General features: G+C 42.2%; 1 protein-coding gene and 1 long non-coding RNA gene across 2 annotated transcripts in view; both read right to left on the reverse strand.

The window, feature by feature from the left end:
• Positions 1–19,847, reverse strand: part of EIF2AK3 (eukaryotic translation initiation factor 2 alpha kinase 3) — a 40,898-nt gene extending 21,051 nt beyond the window's left edge. Inside the window, exons 1-2 of the mRNA XM_085223722.1 lie at positions 19,454–19,847; positions 13,410–13,539 (exon numbers count right to left, since the gene is read on the reverse strand). Coding sequence (XP_085079848.1) covers positions 13,410–13,539; positions 19,454–19,704 — 381 coding nt within the window. The 5' untranslated portion in view covers positions 19,705–19,847. The remainder of the gene's footprint in view (positions 1–13,409; positions 13,540–19,453) is intronic.
• LOC146544550 (uncharacterized) lies at positions 2,201–13,403 on the reverse strand. The gene is made up of 2 exons (XR_014883264.1): positions 7,564–13,403; positions 2,201–5,412 (listed from the first exon to the last, which is right to left on the reverse strand). It is a non-coding gene; the product is annotated as an uncharacterized LOC146544550 (long non-coding RNA).
• Positions 19,848–20,411: the final 564 nt, after the last annotated feature.

Here is a 20,411-nt window from a genome sequence, read left to right on the forward strand (position 1 = left end):
TGATTGAAATGCTCTCTAATGTGAAACTTCTTATTTTAACTGGGTTGCACAAGAGCAAATAGCATGAGCAAAATTGAGATTCACATAAAGAGGAAGGGAAAGAAAGATCTTGTCAATGTGCACGTGTCATGACTGACCTCTCTTCTTGCAGTGCTTGGATATACCTCATTCAGAGAAGAAGTTTAGGGGAATTACCTGATAATGCTGGTGACTGCACCTAAGATCCCTAAGGGATCAAAGACCAATGTTTCCCGGCTTTGAAACGCTGCATGATGACTGACAATTAAAAATTCTTCTCAGGAATACAACATGTAATTGAAGAGATGATAAAAATAACCCCATGAACAGCAGTGATCTTTTTTTTTTTTTTTAACAAAGCAAAATGAAGTATGTATTTTCCTCCTGAATATTTACATTATGACTAAAAAAGGCCAAAATATACCAGAGGAGACACTGTAAGAGCTGTGATCCACAAAACATGCTGCAGTATGGCTTTCCAAGGAGGGGAGGACACATACACATATATATGACTGCATAGAAATAAAACTATAAAAAGCAAACATTTGTTCAGGGGGTCATTTGCAGAAATCACATGATTAGTGGAAAAATAAAGCAAACAAAAGGTTTATATAAACATTCATACGCAAGAGAAGCCTTGTGATCTTTAGAAACAAAGACATGCAGACTGTGGAAAACACTTTTTAACAACAAAAGAAGCCTGTGTCAAACTTATAGCCTTAACCAAGCTTGAGTATTTTGTTACAATATTCAGCACAGAAAAGTAGTATCAAAAAATGTTTTTGTAATGCAGTCCTTCAGAAGCACATAATAACGATCAAAACTTTTAGCCTGTGCAGCACTGCATTAATAAATTATCCATAAGGCTTCCTCCCACACCCGGTTCAGTTACCTGCATGTAATTTGGAGAGCTGTGCTTTATCTCCAGCAATACAGATATTCCATATGAAAGAAAAAAGAACAAACAACAGACATTGGTCTTTTCACAGGCAACTTTCCAAGCAACCAAAAGCTAAAGCAGCTCCTGTAGCACTGTTTCAGCACACAGAGCCCCAGTCAGGCAAACCCTGTTATGCCATCGAGGTGTCACAGCTCTGTCTGTGAGCCACATACATGTGAGCAGTCCCATTCTGTCTTCTGGACCAGCAGCACTGTGCTACTACACTGTGCTACTCCTGCAGAACAGCTACACACACCCTCACCTCTCAAGATATGCCAAACACCAGCAAGGACCTGAGGCTGACTTCAAGCTGGAGCCAGAAAAAATTCAGCCAGGCCACCAGCCAGCTAAATTCATATAGCCTGGCCAAGCTACACGCATGCTGCTGGCAGCCAGACAGCTATTTGTGGGTTCAGATTTCCAGATATGCTCCCTGGAAGTCACAGCAGCGGGGGCTGTGTGGTTGGTATACTCAGAGCACCTTGCCATCACTTTGCAAAGTGAGGAATCTTTTCTGAGCAAGGGAGGCTCTCAATTAACTCTGTGAGCTCTGGGCACAACATGACACATGGCACTCTGGGCATTTCTCTCATCTTGAAGCTCTCTCTCCAAGGCCTCAGCAGTAATTTTGGGAAATTTTTCCTCAAATTGGCAAAAAATGTTGGCCATTTCTGGGAACAACACACCCAAATTCCCAGTACAGAATAAGCTCGCTTAGCAGCACCTGTCTGTACACTCCCAAGATATGAGTCAAATCAGGTCATGCCTTGTATGCCTTCAGAAATTTTCCAATGGTAGCTGCTTATCTGTTACAGCCTTGGTCCTCAGCAGCCACAGAACAAGAGATGAGACTGCTCTGGTTAGCTCTGCTGATCACCTGCCCATGCTCCCAACCTTGGGAATGTGCCCACGGGAGCAGCGTGTCCTGTGTGACATTGGAAATAAAGGCTGAGAAAAGCCACAGCTGCTGCTGGTGAACACATCAGAGCAGCAAGTACAGGCAGCAGAAAGTCACAGCACTGAAGGACAAAGAGAGGAGGAACGGATGGGGTTAAACTGACCATGGATAAGTGTAAATAGATATTTTGGTTAACATCCATCACAAACAAGGTATTTCATAGAAAGCTCCAACTGGATTAACAGAAGCAAAAAACAACTTCACCTTCTAAGATGAATCTTTCTATTAATGGGAACGTGTGACAAGGCAGGAGTGGGGGATTGTACCTGATTACACAAAGCTCCTTAATCACTAAAACAGCTTTATTTGAGTAAAGGAACTGGTATGTGAACGTGTATACTTGCAGGTGCAGATATATAACAGAAGGGCATATATCATATAACACTTGTGGGCACACAAATGTGGTTTTACATGCAGGGGCTTTAGGAGCACAGAAACAATATCAATTCCTCAGAGTTGTACAGCTCTAGTAAATCAGAATCAGCAAAGGGACTTTCCTTGAAAGTATAGCAACTAGCATCGGCATGCAGCTCAGGTAAAGGAATGACATCACCCTGTATCTCAAAAGCATTACCTCATCTCCTAATCCAAAGAGTGAGTCACCCAGGCAGTCAGCTGCAAATCTCTTGGCACAGAAAATGTAGGTTACCACGATGCACTTACACATTCCTCTGATCTGTCAATGTAAATAGCTATTTGTTCAGCTTCACTGGTCAGCAATATGGCACATAATTGTTAAGTAGCTTGTCTTTCACAAGTAACACTTTAAAACACAACAAAACAAAACAAAAAACCCTACATTAACTATAGAGCCCTAAACCAGACGCTGCTCTTTTTGCTCATTAAGAGTTTGAAGCTGAAGTTGTCCATTGGCTCGGCGCAGGGTGCTGCAGGCCTATCAGCAACGCGGGCTGCTCAATCTCCAGGCCGACGGGTGAGGTAATGCAGTTTCTAAAAAGCCTTCACAAAAAGCAAAAAGGCATAACGATCCGAAATGGCATACGCTACCAGGGAATTTGCTGTCTAGACTTTTTACTGGAAAGGAGGGCGCTGCATGAGAGCTCCCATGCCAGGTTGAACCGGCGCAGGGAGAAAGCTGCTGATTTATTGTAAGGAGGAAAAAAAAAAAAAAAAAAGTCATGTAAACAGAGATCAAAAAGCTTCCGTGAGCTGTTTAACAGCAAGCGTAACATTCATTTCCATACCTAACCATCCTTACCATATAAAATGCAGACATCTGAAATAACATGATGCTAAAACAGTCAATACTGCTATCAGATGTGCTAGACTTCCCAGCAGCTCCGAGGGAATAACTCATCAGAGGTAAAATACCTTCCTTAGAATAAAAAGCAGACTGCACTTGTTTTTCTAACACTTCAGCTTGTGGATTTCAAACCTTACTCTAATCATAAACTATCATTGCTGTAAGAGCTTCAGTACAGTTACTAATTAACTAAGCTAAATGATCTTAAATAAAGATACCAATTCTTTGTCTCTGTGATTGCATCTACAGTAAGATTACTGTAACAAACAAGATCAAAGCCAACATCAGGTGTGCTCTTAGAGCTACTTCAGTGAGAACTGTGTCTTTTAAACTCCTTTAAAATTCATCTAGGGAACATATTTAGAGAGAATATTAGCATTTTCATTATAAAGGCTGGAAAGAAGCAGCTACACAAATCAGGGAAAGAAAAAGCAATAGCCTCACATTCCACATATAAAAAGAAATTGCAGGCACCTACAGTAGGGTTACCTCTATACTAAGCTTCTACAGATTTTTAGGTCACACACAGGGCATGGCCTTACAACGCACCTAGCTCAGGTTTGTCTGGAACTGATTTATTGTCTGTCTTTTCAATAGGCATGCTGGGAGGTATCTGCACAGATACACTGGTTTACTTCTTTCTTCTAATAGGAAAGCTCAGTTCTGCTCCTCAGCTTGGATTTCAGGATGGCTGATGCACATCTTCCCTTCAGAATCTCTGCTACACAAAGACAACAGCATTACTAACAGGCAAACTCTATTCAAACAGAAATACACTGTTGTGAAGGGACCAGCCAGAATCAGGACACACTTTTCTTTAAACTTTCTTATAAAAATTACCTATTTCTGCATAGCAGCTGTTTGCAAAGCATGTACCTGCTCCTAACAGCCATCCTATTTCTGCTAAATAGCATACACACTGAAAACATCTTTAAGACCAGTGCACTGAGAAAGGTTGCACCTGAATTCTGATACATCAGTATTTGTTGCTGCAGTCTGGGGAGGCATTATTTTTTTGCTCTAAAGAAGGCAGCCTATGCCCAAGTAGCACATCAGAGTAGTTGAGGAAGTAGGTTTCATCTCAGTCAGATTGTGATACAGTGAAAAGGCACACCAGCTTTGCATAGGGTTAATGAGCATATGTGATTTTAAAACTTCAGGATGACTTTTGTAATTGTGGCTCACCCAGAAACAGGAGTTCACAGGATTCACGAAGTGTCCAAATCTGCTCCTCTGCTCCTGCCCATATTAAGTTCTATCTGAAAGTAGTTTTAATACATTTTTTTCTTCTTTCTCCACCATGTCTTATACTCCACTACCTGATACTGTCTGTTTCATCTTCCATTGGTTAGAAAAGATTGGACCAAGACATGGACTTAACTTTCAAGGTCCTGTGTTTCATGTATGATTAGTGCAGAATCCAGCCAGAGAGCAGAAGCAATGCTATAATCCCGTGCCTGGATGAACAGTAGGGAAGCTGTCTGGAAACTCCTTTTTGGAAACTCCTTGCTCCCCTCTTTCCTCAAAGCAGCATCTACAACACACTTCCAACAGCTTTATTAAGCGACTGTACTTGGTATCTCCAGCATAATTCTACACTTCAGATCTTAAAGCCTGATTGAGTGTCAGGACCCTCGCAGCTTACAAAACTGCTTTTTACACTGGAGCAGTGCTAACAGTAATATATGACAGCAGCAGAGCAGCTTGAGAATTAAAACACTCCTTGCCAGCACCAGGGGCATAGTATTGTGTTTGGCTCAAGTTGGCCATTAAAAGAATTAGTGCTACTCTGTCCTCTGGCCTCCCTTGAGCAGCCATGCAGTGAAACAGGAACTGCAGCATGTTAACTAGACTGCCTTGGCTTCAAAAGAGATCAGTTCTCCAACACTGTGTTGTGCAATCAGATCCCTCTTCTGAAGAGCAGCAAACTAAAATACCACTGTTACTTTAGTCACAGTCAAACAAGGCTTGGGATTTTGACTGCAGAGATGCCAGCCTGCTTTGCTGCCATGGTAACAGACTTTTAAAAACTGTTCTCCTTAATAATAATAAAAAAAAAACGCACAGTACTTTAAGAAAGATTTTATTTTGACATTATTCCATCCCCCTCTTTAACACTAAGTTTTATTATAAAAAAAAAAAAAAGAAGACTTCAATAGTGTTCTGGAAGTTCAGAGTGGTCCTTTCTAAAGCACTCTGGAGCGGTTGCTACTGAGTCCACATCTGAGGTCACTGAAACCAACAGCATGTAAAGGAAAAGATCAGCAAGGAAAATGAAGATTATGCCAAACCTTTCACCTACAGAAGCAGGCACTGTACAGAAGGTCATTAGTCATTATGTCAAAATTGGTATTGTTCCAATACTAGGATGTCTGAAGATGTTTTAACTCCCCTTCAGCATGCAGGACTATCATAGAATGACCTGGGTTGAAAAGGACCACAATGATCATCCAGTTTCAACCCCTTGCTATGTGGAGGGTCGCCAACCAGCAGACCAGGCTGCCCAGAGCCACATCCAGCCTGGCCTTGAATGCCTCCAGGGATGGGGCATCCACAGCCTCCTTGGGCAATCTGTTCCAGTATCACTATCCCCTGTGTGCAAAACTTTCCCCTAATATCTAACCTAAACCTCCCCTGTCTCAGTTTAAAACCATTCTCCCTTGTCCTATCACTATATGGGCTCCTACAGCATCAGCAGGAAGCTAAGCAAGATACTTCACTTAAGAGATGGGACACATGAGCAGTAACACCAACCCACATCACTTCAGCAGTCCAGGATTTAAGCTGATCTCTGCCAGGCTGGCTGTGCTTCTTCCCTGGCCCTGCCTGGGCAGGGTGGTCTTTTAGATAAGGACACAAAGTCCCAGGAGTAGGGGAAGACTGATTCACAGAGCGATTCCTATGAGAAGAGATCCCAGTAAAGGAGAACAACAGAAAATTGCAAATGCATCCTCGTTCTTCAAGAACACACAGGTTGTAGCAAAGTTAGAGGACAGAAAGCATGAAACATGCAGCAAACTTGAGAGAAAGATTAACAAAGTTACCTGTGCACGGAGGGTAAAGTCCAGATTAAATTTTGGAAATGGGATAGCAGCAGCTGTGTTAAAGGAATGATTTGCTGAACTGTCTGGAGTGTTTAACGCTTGAAACAAACACTTCCTTTTACAGATAAAGTTACAGGCCAGAAGTTCAAAAGTGGTGTAGGGCAGAATAAACCACTTTGTTGCATTTTGGGCAGCTAGGTTCCAAGTACCCAAGTCATTCATGCTGTTCTGAAATGAGTATTTGCCTAGGCATCACTAGAGCCAACCCATTTCAGAACAGAAAACACTGGAGCTGCTTAACAACCAATACAAAACATGCAGTGTACCATATGTAATTAAATTACAGGCTACTATAAAGATAACTAAACAGAGACAGCAAGATGATGATAAATGACCTTTCCAAGATTTGCTGCAATACATTTTGACCACGTCTGTCAGCATAACAGATGAAAGCTGGCCATAACCATTAACCCTGAGTGACTGCCAGGGAAAACTTTGCTTGCAGTGCTCAAGGAAGAGCATCACTTGTGAGAATTAGGGCTGAGTGCTCTGATATCACACCAGCCATAATATCTCGTTATTTCAGCTCCCCACATGCCCTGGAACAGAAACTGTTGCACCCCCCCCCCTTCAGACATTGCTACAGCACAAGTTAGAGACACATGTCAGCACTTTATCAGAGCTTCATCAGTGCTAACTACTTTAAGTGTCAGCAAGAAAGCCACCAAGCTGCTGCTATAGGAAGCCTTTTTTTTTTTTTTTTAATTGCACAAATCATTAAACTTAGATTATTGTCTTTGAGGATGTATTTATCAAAACAGCACAAGGCCACTCTTCTAAGCAAGAGAACTACTTGTCACCCAACCAAAACACATGCTGCTGCAGCACATTAATCCCTAGTTTTGCTAAGTGTCAATTAGCAATTCCACTTAACAAGTTCCTACAACAGCACAACTTCTAGCCCTGCAGATACTTAAAAACAATTTGTCTTTCTCTGATGATATTTTGTCCACTAAACATTAGAAAAATGACTGCCAGGAGAATTATAATTTTAGTTTCACCCAGAAAGCAGCAAAGACCTACACTCAGCAACAGGCAGCAAGGCTGCAAAGCATTCACTGCTTTATTGCCAAATGCACCTTGCACGTTGCCAGCAAAATAAAAAGAACTGTCTGGGTCATCAGTAATCATAATACATTCGTGTAGTTAAAGAGCAGTCACATCTATTCTCTTCTTGTAAAATACAGGCTCCACTCCCCTTGATAGCCCTAATAAGCCTTTTCTGTCTCAATTGCAATTAGAATTTATCTTCCTTTGAAGTACAATTCTGGACACTCACTTCTCATTCATTATGAGCTTTTCCAGGACCATTTAAGACTCTAATATCTCTCTGTGCCCTCAAGCAGCGCAGGATCACATTTCCTTCCCCTGCAGAGGAATAGAGATGGCAGCTGATAACCTGACACAGGACCTCTTACCACACAATATTCAGTTATAAACCAACCACTTCTAAACCTCAACAACATTGTCGTTATCAATCCCCACATCTTGTGTTTCATTCAGGATAGTTTAATTCCATTTCTATTACAGACAAGATGTATAATGGAGAACTGGTTTATGCCTTCCTCCAGAGGAACGATATCTCCAGCAACAGAAGCATTTGGTGCTCCTGCATCTACCCCAGCAGTATACAAAAATAAGGAAGAACTACAGGACGTGAGGAACTCTATTAATATGCATTTCCAGACAATTAAAAGTATATCACTTTACCTGTCAGGAAATAGGATTCCTCCAAGTTACCTGCTTCAATAACAAGTCAACCGTTTTATGCACTCTGTCTACTCAAACTGAGTGGCAATTTGGGGCTTTGCACCTGGTGACAACATAGAACAGCTGGAAAATAATTTTGCATCACCATTGGAAATGTTAAACATTTTTATTCTTCCCTTTCAGGAGTAAAGTTCTGCTTTTGAGAGTTTTGTACAAACTCTGAAGCATAAGACGACCAATTTCTTCTCTGCGGATGGCAGACAGACCTCAGTGCACAGCATTTGCTCCTGCAAGCAGCCTGAATCGTGCACAAAGCCAAGTGCTAAGCAGCACAGATTGCTTCTGTTGCTGACGTGTCCTGTGCCAGATGTTTTAAGATGCACAAACACATTAAAAGTTAAGATTAACCCTAGTGAGCCAGGCAGAACAACTTGCTTGTAAGCAAAAAGCGAGAGCCCAGACAGCCATTTTCTCAGTGCTCCTGTAGATTGAAACATATCTCCTTTTATTTTACCCAGTGACTCCTAGGAGCAACAGGAAAAATTTGTACAGGTTTGATAGAAATTCAGAATATTCAACATTGTAGTCAAAAGCTGCTATAATAACCCTTTAAGTGAAAGCACTCAAACAAGCATGACTGCATGACTGACAGTGAAGTATTCCCCACCCATACCCGAAAAACACATCTCAGCTTTTCATTGGATGATATTTACAGACAGTGACTTAATTGAAAACTAACTAAACTAGAAAACGACGGGCCAAACAAAAAACCTCATTTTAAATCAGGTTAATAAAATGCTGCTGCAGGGGTGCTGTAAGCAACGGGTGTGATTTTCCTGCAGCTGATGTCACAAGATTTCTCTTTCAAAGAGACAGTTACATTATTCACCCCCCCACCCTCCCCCCAACCTCTGTGAGGGCACACAGAAGAGAATCCACAAATCAAAAGCCAGGAGCCCAGAGGGTATGCTGACCTCTCATCTTGCCCTGACCTGCTGCACTGTGGGTTTGGTAATTCCTTCTGTAAGAGGCCAAAGGATGAGTGAGGCTGAATCTTTTCCCGTGTTCCCAAAACAACCCAGGATAACTCACATCCCTTCTCTGTCCAGGACTGGGTGCAGCAGATGCTTTATCCAATGTGCAGCAAAGTCCAGGCAGTTAGCACCTGAAAGCAACTGGCTTTGCAGCAGAAATTCTCATTCCTTTTCTTTTAGAGAACCAAAGCATTGAAAATTCTACATGTTTATGACACAGTTAAAGCAAAAAAACAAATAAAAAAAAAAACAAAAAAAACCCAAAACATTTATACTGCATATTAAATGCTGTTTCTAGCAGAGATTTGGAGACCTTGAAATCGTTTCACAACTGCCTGCTCTAAGCAGCAGCCTTGTCCTCTTCCAAAGGAGAAAGAAGGAACAAACTGCTGAAGGTGTCTATAGATCCACTTTGAATACAACACAAAGAGCTTCGTGCTGACTTCAGAGTAAAACTTTTTTGCATCTTTGCATTTCTCTGAAGGAAATCCCAGGCTGTCCTGCAAAAAAAAAAAAAACCAACAAAAAAACAACCCACCAAAAAAACCCCACATCCTGGCACTTTTGCCCCAGAAAATCTCACAATTCCTTGAATTTGTAGCAAATCTTATTTTGTGTGGTTACACTATGAACTTTTAGAGTGATAAGGGTGTAGGTGAATTTTGCTATAATATATAAAACCATTACTGCATTTTTCCAGTGTATGGTGGCATGTTTATTAAGCTCCTACAATGTCATATCCATGGACTAAAATGCTTTTTGTTCCATAATCTCAAATCTCTCCAATAAAAAAAATGCAGTTCTTACTTGGGGATTAGTCTGTAACAACAGAATTATGACCAGGACAGTTACTTTTATTGAGTACATTCCCATATACCCTCTACCTGGACCAGTGAAAACACAATTGGTGCCACTCTGTCGAGCTGAACTCCCTGCAGTATTCCTGATAGCAAAGAAAAAAATAGTCAGTCATGAATCTTTAAGCTGTTACTCTCACATCATCACAATGGAGTATGCTACTTGCTTTTTCTCTTTCTTACCACACCAGGAGAAAAGCTACCAGTTTTTCCAAAGCAGTATCTTTACAGATGATCCACCTTTTAGCCTGCCTCCTATCACCCCTTCTCCAGCCTCCCCTTGTCACGCTCACCTCTCCTGGCTGGTCATTTGAATACGCTGCCAAGCTTTCACTAATTCTCCTTGTGTAATAGAGAATACATGAAAGAAAGACAGTATGCCATTAAGCAATTCAGTATGAAGCTATGCAAATAAGAGAACACATTGCCCTTGTTAGTACATGACAACAGTCTCATAACAATGTGTTATAAACCACTTCCACTGCTTGAGAGGCAGCTCTAATTTTAACAGGTCGACTCTCCAAAATGTGTTCTAACTACAGATGGTGCATTCACTAAAAAGTTTAAATTTAAAGAGTAAATGTTTTTCATTCAAAGTAAGTTCATTTGTGGAAAAGGTAAGCTTCAATGACTTCACCTTGGACTTCAGCAGGCAATCTTCACGTGCAGGTAATGATAAATCTTGATGGTGCAGCTTGGAGAGAATGGCTTTTCATTTTAACACTGGCTGAAGTTTTGATGCACAAGGCTGAAATGCAATCTCATACATTTTCAGCATTGGCACACTGACCATGGTTGTGTACATTGGAGCTCCGAGACAAAGAATTTTACTATTTTAGTTACCCAGACAAACAATCAGTAGTTCAGCAGACTTTCCTTTCTAATTGATCTGTTCACACGACAAATGATGAACAACTCTTTTTGTCGGCGTCTTAAGAAGCAGTTTCAAGATCTGAAGTGTTTGACAGAGCTGCTGGAACATTTGAAATCTTACTCTCTTGCTTTCCTAATTAACACACAAGCTCCAAATAGACAAGTTAACACTTTGCAAGCAAGCAAAGGCAGTAACTACAGCTTTATTAAACAATTAAAGTTTGAATTCCTCATGTCTCTTAAAGCACATTTAGAAATGGATTTGATACTTTGGCACCAGGGCTTGGAATTGATTGTGCTCTCATCCAAAATAGATGAAAGTTTTACAAGAGTAAGAAAGAACTCAGACACAGCAGCCCAACTCTCCTCATTCTGAAGGAACACAGTAACACTCCAAATGTAATGCAAAAGGAATTTGCCACCTGCCATTCCTAGCAAGATGTAGATAAACAATGTACATAATTATGCTATTTTATGGGAAAGATAATACTGTGGTTGTAAGCAGAGAGAACTTGCTACCTCAAAAATGTTGGAAGAGGAAGAAAAAGTAGTTACTTTGAGTAAAACACGCCGCGTGCCCAAACAGAACTGAAACACTAAAGTGGAGAGAAGACAAACAGTGAGACCCTGGGGAATTAAATATATTGACTCAAAATAGAGATGGCCCAACAACACTAATGAAGCCAACTTCCCTAAATTCCCATAGTCCCTAAATTCACTATGACATCTTTCAGCTGAATACCGACATTTAAATACTGAAACATTTCAGAGTAGCTAATGTGGAACGTTCATTACTTAAGTTTTTGGTAAGCTTTGTCTCAACAAAGGCTGTTCTAAAAGGCCTATATTCATGATTCTTAACAGCTTCTAAAAGGTCAAAATGAACTGTTACTTTTACTTTTATCAGTTATCTCTTCATGTTAAATGCCAAAAGCCATCGGTGTCTTTGGCCACAGATGTAGAAATGAAACAGTTTGAAAGCCTATCAGAACATTTCCCATATACATAACATTCAAACTGTAATTTAAGGATTCCCACAACTTGCTAACTTGTAGTCAGAGAAATGAGCTAAACAGTGCATGAACAAAGTACAGTTTCTGCTGTTCAGGCATCAACCTTCAGTTTCTAAAGTCATACCACACCGTAAGAAGATCAAAACTCCAACCAGTTTAGACGCAAAAATAGAGATTTGTAAGAAAACTCATACAGTAATACATGCCAGAACTCTTGGTATCTGAATATCTTGAACTTGGGCTCATGTCTTAGTTTGTAACGAAAAATTATTTTCTTCGTATAGATTACAAATGTTTGTTTTCAACGTGGTGGTTCTATTTCTGCTCCTAATCTCAAACTGTTCACAGCAACTGGTATCAGGCCAATATTTCAAGTTCCTAGTACAAAAGATATCTGTGAAGGATGACACCTTCTTTACCAAGCTCATTACAGCCTTCATATTCTTTTCAGTTCTGCTGTAGAACACATCTTTGATAAAGTTCTTCTTTCCCACAGTGTTTCTTTTACAAAAGAATATAAATACAAAAATATATCTGAAACAAGCGTCAAAAGATTGCATCTGGAAATACAAGTCCCTCAGAAACAAGGAACACGGGTCAACATTCACTTCAGCTTTGCAGTCAGTCTGAGATGCTTTTTATCAGCTCTCACCCTTTCACTACCAGCTCTCACCCACAGCATCAAACCAAATCTTTCAGCAGAGCTCTCGTAGATGTCAAGGGGAGCCACAAAAAACCACACTCATGTAGTCTGAATAACCATCATTCAACTTTCATTCTTTGCTGTTCATCGTGCAAAAGTACGGCATAGGACTGGTTATCAACTTCAGCCATTTGTGACAGTGAAGGACCAAGCATTTTGTCAGCACCACAAACCACTTCATAGTTCATGTTTTTACTCCTCCTAATTCTAGGAGAGCTCGGTATCAACTCATAGATCATTTCCTCAATGTAGGAAGAAAAAAAAAGCAAGAAAACCTCTCCTAATTTCTAGTTTAAATGAATTCAAAACCAGTGGAAATGCAACCACTGATGGAGGAAATGGCACCAAACAAGAAATTTAACTCCCTAAATTTCCTTGTTACAGCTTATCTGCAAGAAATGATGCAACCGTCCCCCACTAAGTCCTTCAGCGTGACCTTCAGTGCTCCATTTCATCACTAATACATTCTATTTCATTGCTAATACATTCTATTTCATAGGCAGCCTGCTTATCTAGTATAAGAAACAATCTTTTGTTCATTTGCTAAGTCACAAGGACTTTTGCTTTTGTTGAGAGGAAAAAAAAAGTGACAGTACTTGCCAAAACATACTCTAGTAATACAAAGCAGATGATCTTTCTGTTCCATTCAAATTTCAAGTAACTTGTTTCCAGTCAGCAACAGCACACAATTCCCAAACCCAGTTACATCATCTAGTTTGATAGTTACCAACCCTGCCAATAGTAGGACCCACTCAAGTTTGAAACAGCAACATGATGTAAGCCTCACAAAAATAAGTTTGAGACCAGCTGTCAAACTTTGTCCATACTAGTTTTGCTGCATTATTTAATAGATATTAGATACAGAAGAAATGGCATTCAATTCATTACTGACAACTCTGTTTCAGAAGACAGTCAGGAGAAAGAGCAAGCCTTACCTCTGGTTTACTGAGGCTGGATGACACCAGAGAACCTGATCCCACATCCAGGTCCCACTGTTTTCTTCCACTATTCTCAGGATCCAGCGCAGCAATTCGCCCATCCAAAGTGCTGATAATTACTAAAGATCTGCAAGTGGAAACATCCAGAGTCAAAACCTCAGCAACAGGTAGCTGATCAGTTAGATGTTTTCTAAAGTTGGAACCCCACTGCATTAAGTATAAATCTATGCTGACATGTGCCACAAAACAGCATTTTGTTTTACCCCGAGCAACAAGAAGAGAAAATATAAACCTGTTGCTGAATATCAAACTAATTTATATGCTATAAGATGCTCTCAGAGTTCATTTCTAAGGGAGATGGCTGATTTCTTGGTCCTACATGCATGTGATACCACAACAATACTGGATGGCAACTAAACTAGTTATGAACTGAATTCATATTCAGTTGATTTCACAGAGAACTTTAACATGTCAAAGAATCATAGAATGGCCTGGGTTGAAAAGAACCACAATGACCATCCAGTTCCAACCTCCTGCTATGTGAAGGGTCGCCAACCAGCAGACCAGGCTGCCCAAAGCCACATCCAGCCTGGCCTTAACACTAAGTTTTATTATGAAAAAAAAAAAAAAAAGAAGACTTCACTAGTGTTCTGGAAGTTCAGAGTGGTCCTTTCTAAAGCACTCTGGAGCGGTTGCTACTGAGTCCACATCTGAGGTCACTGAAACCAACAGCATGTAAAGGAAAAGATCAGCAAGGAAAATGAAGATTATGCCAAACCTTTCACCTACAGAAGCAGGCACTGTACAGAAGGTCATTAGTCATTATGTCAAAATTGGTATTGTTCCAATACTAGGATGTCTGAAGATGTTTTAACTCCCCTTCAGCATGCAGGACTATCATAGAATGACCTGGGTTGAAAAGGACCACAGTGATCATCCAGTTTCTAGTTCCAGCCTCCTGCTATGTGCAGGGTCGCCAAACACCAGACCAGGCTGCCCAGAGCCACATCCAGCCTGGCCTTGAATGCCTCCAGGGATGGGGCATCCACAGCCTCCTTGGGCAACCTGTTCCAGTGCATCACCAGCCTCTGTGTGAAAAACTTCCTTCTAATATCTGACCTAAACCTCCCCTGCCTCAGTTTAAAACCATTTCCCCTTGTCCTATCACTACCCACTCTCATAAACAGCCATTTCCCCTCCTGTTTATAAGTTCCCTTCAAGTACTGAAGGCCACAAAGAGTCCTCCCTGGAGCCTTCTCTTCTCCAAGCTTAACAATCCCAGTTCCCTCAACCTTTCTTCATCCTTACAAATCAAACAAAATCAGTAATAATAAATCAAGTAAATCAGTATGTCCAAAAAAAAAAAAAAAAAAAAAAAAAAAGAAGAGTTAAGCCACAACTAAGTTTTCAGTGCTTCTGGGTGAAACAAGGAAATCCTGGGGGAGATTTATGCATCCTAAAACAAAGAAGTCTCACTCAAGACAAACACGTGATGCGAGAAACCTCCAGCCACTACAGGCAACAAAGCAAGCAAATTGACTTATGCCACTTAAAGCTTTAAGTAGCCTATCTGGAAATGCATGGCAACAGCAAGCGAGCTGCTGGTTTCTACAGTGCCTGAAGCTTATCGATTCTCCTACGTTGTAGTGCCATTAGAACAAGCAATCCTGATCAGGCCAGAATTCAAGCATCAATTAAAAACAAACCAAATACATACACCAACAGAACTCACAGGTAGTGAATGCCCAGAGATAAAACACTGCTGAAGCAATTTTGAACTGTCTTTTTATTTCCTTGGAACTTGTTGTGCTCTGACCAGAAAAAGCCAGGGATGTGTAGACAGTTTTGGCTTGCTGCAAGCTCACCGACTTTCAAAGGCAGGGAGTTGAGGTCTGATCTCTTTACAGACAGCGTGTACTGAGGGCAGCAGGATTTAGTGACCCAGAAGGACTTCTTTATAGACGTTGGTTTCAATGAGAATGAGGAACTGTGCAAATAAGCCTGATAGGCAGATAGGAACATGGGTGGGAGGGGGCAAGAGGGGGTAGAAATGCTCATACAGGTGAGCATAGGAGCAATTAAATACATCTTCAACCTGTAGCAAAAATAATTGCAGCCCTTATTTCCAAAGGCAGCCAAGCAACACATTCTTCCATAAGCTTCTTAAAGAAAAATGTCAGATGTGCAAATATTTGAACAGTGGAATACGTGTTTGTATAAACCAAGCACACGTAATTATTACAACCATGCAGAAATCAGGATTGGGTTAATAATAAACCGGACTGCAGGAGACTGTTCTCATGCACTGTAAACAGGTGCCTTAAAGGCCTTGGACACACACTGATCAGAATCTGATTGTTTTACTGTAAAATAATTCATCTGAAGCTCTCTGGCACTGCATAAAAATATTATTCCAAGTGGTTCTATTTCAATTTTATGTTGGTCAGCTGAGAAGTTGGTTATGAAAGAAAAGCTGGAGAGGAGATAACCTCAGCAGGTAGAAGAGACAGATTCTAACATCACAGAATGATCTGCCTCCTTCCCAGCTAATTTTTCTTTATCTAATTCTTCCCACTTTCATTAACCCTAAGTAAGGAATATTTTATGCCTGTGTCTTTTCATATGATCTTTTCTCACCTGATGTAAATATCAGCCTTCCACCAAGAGCCCTCATTATTGAAGCCTTGCCACTCAGCGTGGCAGTGCTTGAATTTGTACCCACACCATAAATCTCAGATAAATCACAATGTAACTGCACCTAAGTTTTAAGTTTAGCCCATTAAAAATGTAAGTTTAAAGAAAAAACAACAAAACAACAAACAACCAAGCCTTCAGAGGGAGCTTCTGCACCAACAGCACACCCTCTTCAATTAAACTACTTCAATCAATGGTTACTGCATATCCCATATACCCTAAAAGCCCCCAACACTTTCTGGATGCTGCAGCACTCTTTATTTGCTCCATCAGTTCACAGTTGGAAAGTGGACTTTATTTCCCAAACTCCACCTGCTGAACAAACACTGTGATGAGACAGAACCAGGACCAATCCATCTCTATCTCTGGTCCCATCTTCACCTTGATTTTCAACAGCATTCCTGCACGTCACAAAAAGCACACTAATAATTCCTAGCTCTTGTAATAAAATCCTTTGTTATTGCATTTTTCTATATGTTAAAATCTAAATGCCTATTCTCTCCATCTCTGAGCAACTCCAGTGAGTTAAAATCCTGTCACTTGAACTCTAATTGGTTTAGTGTTTCTAATTCATCTACATGTGCCCTGTCTACACTGATGCTTGTGTTACATACTTTCTCACTGTCCGATTTTCCAGGTTTATCACCTTCCTCTGTGATATTCCATTGCCTGTTGCTTTGAGTACCAAAAGCAAGAAGTGGTGAAAAGAAAAAAAAAAAAAAAAAGATTTTCCCCCAACTTCCAGGTGTTCTGATCAAGCAGTAGATTAACAGTCTGACAACATCAATTTAGGTGGCTACTTCAAGAGATTGCTTCAGTCAGAGCTTAGAAACAGGCAAGCCACTTCCTTTCTGTCAGCTCACTGTGCTGCCTTAAGCTTACTGTAGCATATAATGCCAAATACAGCAGTAGCACATGGTTAAGAAAATGAAATTTTATTCTAGGTTAAAATGACTGAGTTTTATTCATCTTTCTGCAAGCTGCTGCTGATTGCGGTTAGAGTATTCAGTCATTGGCATGAAGTTGAAATAGGATTAGAAAGTCATTAAGGTTGGAACAGACCTCTAAGATCATCTAATGCAACCCCAGCCCATCCCCATGCCCACAACCATGTTCCTCAGTGCCACAAACCCACAGTTCTTGAACATCTCCAGCAATGACGACCCCATCACCTCCCTGGGCAGCCTATGCCAATGCATTACCACTCTTTCTGAGAAGAATTTTTTCCTAATATTCAATCTGAAACAACAGTATTCTCGATTCCAGCGCACATCAACCAGCCTCCTGATTAACAAACACTGCTGTACTTCCACCTTGTCTCTGGCTACAGCTCCACAGCACCTTATGAACCAGGTAACAGAGGAGGAGAAAATCCCTGCTGGGTCCTTAGAGGTGGCCAGCAGAAGGACTAAGACAAAAACCAGTACAACTGTGCATGCAGATATATATCCAACTGCAGCAGCCAATAGACTGCACTAACAATATACTGTCAGATTTCACTTTCCAACATGAAAAAGCATCTAAAAATACTTCCCCCTCAAACACACCACATCCAGAATTAGTCTCTACAATTAACTGAAAAATCTGAAAAATCTATTTCCTTACCATTTCCTCTCCTCTTTCACTAATTGGTTATTAAAGCATAGTTACAATGTTCCCTCTCAAAACTATGCAAGAGACTCTTAAAGACTTTGTCACACATTTATAAAAGGCCTCTCCTGAGGCTGATAACCACAGCTACATCCCATGAAGAACACAGTAGTTTTTGAGTTCTGGTGGCCTGAACTCAGCTCAGCTCTACTTCACATTAGTGGAGTATATTTACCTAGAAACAGAAGAAAGGGGCCAAGACATAAAGGAAGATGTCAACAGGACAGAGGAACACTGATTTGGTCTGTCCACACACTTTCGCTGTACTAAAGAATTGCATCTACTCAAATGAGTTCTTTTTGTTAGTAAAAGAGCAGAACATATCATTGCTTAGGTACAATATTTACTGCTATTCCTGCTTCAGTTGGAAAAAACAGAATCCTAATTTTGGACTCCAAAGCCATTTGGGGCAGCTATTTGTCTAACTCTGAACGTCTGCTCCAACTTCAAATCTACCTATCTGTAAGCAAAAAGCAAGGTAAGCCACCAACCACCATAGAATGGCCTGGGTTGAAAAGGACCACAATGATCATCCAGTTTCAACCCCCTGCTATGTGGAGGGTGCCAACCAGCAGACCAGGCTGCCCAGAGCCACATCCAGCCTGGCCTTGAATGCCTCCAGGGATGGGGCATCCACAGCCTCCTTGGGCAACCTGTTCCAGTGTGTCACCATCCCCTGTGTGCAAAGCTTCCTCCTAATATCTAACCTAAACCTCCCCTGTCTCAGTTTAAAACCATTCCCTCTTGTCCATCATATTTACTTTCTTCTAGGAATGAGAAATTCCTCAAAACCACAGTTATATTTATTCATCTACAGGGAAAATAGTTTAGAGTGAGTTTTTTTTCATCCTGTACTGAGACCTCATTGCATTACACAGATATTTTGTAGCTGAAGAACAATCAACTGAGGGGAGCATACTTCTCACAAACACAGATGAAAGAAAGAAAGAAATGCATGCAAATACTACAGCCCCATCATTCGACGGCAGCAAATCTACTCCAATGGGCTGATCAATGAGAGAATCCCTACATTTAACCTTAGGCTGAAATGATCAGATTGAGCATCTTTGGTGCACCTCCATTTAACTCTATAGATATAAAGATAGATATAGATATAAAAAAATATTTTTCAGTACTTTTTGGTGCTAAGTACATTAAGGTCACATTAAAAATAGAGTACAGCAGAGCTGTAATAAACCAGCCAGGATTTGGATAGCTTGACATACAAATAGATGCTCCTGTTGCTAACAGGAAAATCGATTTGCTTTACACGTAACAGGACGCAAAGTTAGCAGCCAGTTCTGTGCTCAACTAACAGAAAGCTCCTGGCTTTTCATTTTTAGAACGGGCTCTCAAATAAAGGAAGCATTAAGTCATGCTTTGACTCTGTGGTTTATCACCTCATCTGCTCTCAGCCAATTCCCAAACAGACAGCGAACAGCCCAGTAACGCTGCCACATTTGACTCATTCATTAAAACCATCCCTCCGCCGCAGCTTTAGGTCGCCCGCGGTTACGAAGGGTCGCATTTCCCCGTGCTGCACTCTCAAAGTTGACCATCGGGCAACCCGTCCCACCCGCCTTTCCTCCCTCCCAGCCACAACGAAACGAAGGGTTGGGCACAAAGCACGCAGCACATCCCCAGGGCAGGACGGCCCGAGCCCAACCCCGGCCCCCGTCACACGGCTCCAGTCCCACCTGCTGCCGCTCCGGGCCTCCCCGCTGCCCTCCGCCTCCTGCTCGCCGAGTGGCGCGGCGGCCACGTCGTCCTCCACCGTCACATCGGCGGAGCCGGCCGGCAGAGCGGCGGCTGCCGCCCCCAGCCCGAAAGCGGCCTCCTCCACCACCGCCGCATCGCCCCGCGGAGCTTCCTCAGCGCCCGCCGCCGTTCCCAACAAGAAGAGAACAGTTAAGGCGGCCAGAGCGCTGCGGCACCGCGGGCCCCGCATGGAGGGGCCCCGCCTCGAGGCAGCCGTTAGGGCATGAACGCTGCCGACGCCGCAAACGCCGCTGCGGAATGGGCGCCCGGCGCCCCGCCCGCCCGCCACGTACCGGCACTGCCGCCGCCGCCGCCCGGCCCCTCACGGCGAGGAGCGAGCCCGTTGGTCAGCCGGCACGTCACTCCGCTCGCCGCTTCTCTTCTATTGGCGCAGCCGAGGGAGAGGGAGGGAGGAAGAGGTGTTTGTCAACAGAGCCGCCGGGCCAATCGGATTCACGCCGCTCTCTCCCCTCCCTGCCAACGCGCGGCCAATCGAAAGCGCATGATTCACCGAGCTGCTCGCGGATTGGTAGAGAAGGCGCGCCACATGTGTTGCTGACTGGAGAGAAGGGCTGCGCGGCCCCGCCTCTTCCCGGCCGGCCCTCCGCCGGGTTGGAGACGTGGCTCTTTTACCGTGTCGGCTGGGCGGGGACAGCGGCGCGCGCACGTCGGCGCGCGGGGCGGGGAGGGGCGACTGGTCGGGCGGGAAGGGGGGGCGCCGTGCACGCGCTCTGTGTGAGGGGAGACTGGCTGCGTGAGGTGCCCGTTACAGCCGGCGTTTAATAGATGCCGAACTGATGTTGTGTTACAGTTCTTCCTTAACGTATCGTGCTGTTCTAAGCAAAAAAAAATAAATATATATATATATATATATATTTGAAAAGTGTCATTCGTTGC

The sequence above is a fragment of the Meleagris gallopavo genome, chromosome 4 (assembly GCF_905368555.1).
Source record: "Meleagris gallopavo chromosome 4, MGAL_WU_HG_1.1, whole genome shotgun sequence".
NCBI classification, from domain to species: domain Eukaryota; kingdom Metazoa; phylum Chordata; class Aves; order Galliformes; family Phasianidae; genus Meleagris; species Meleagris gallopavo.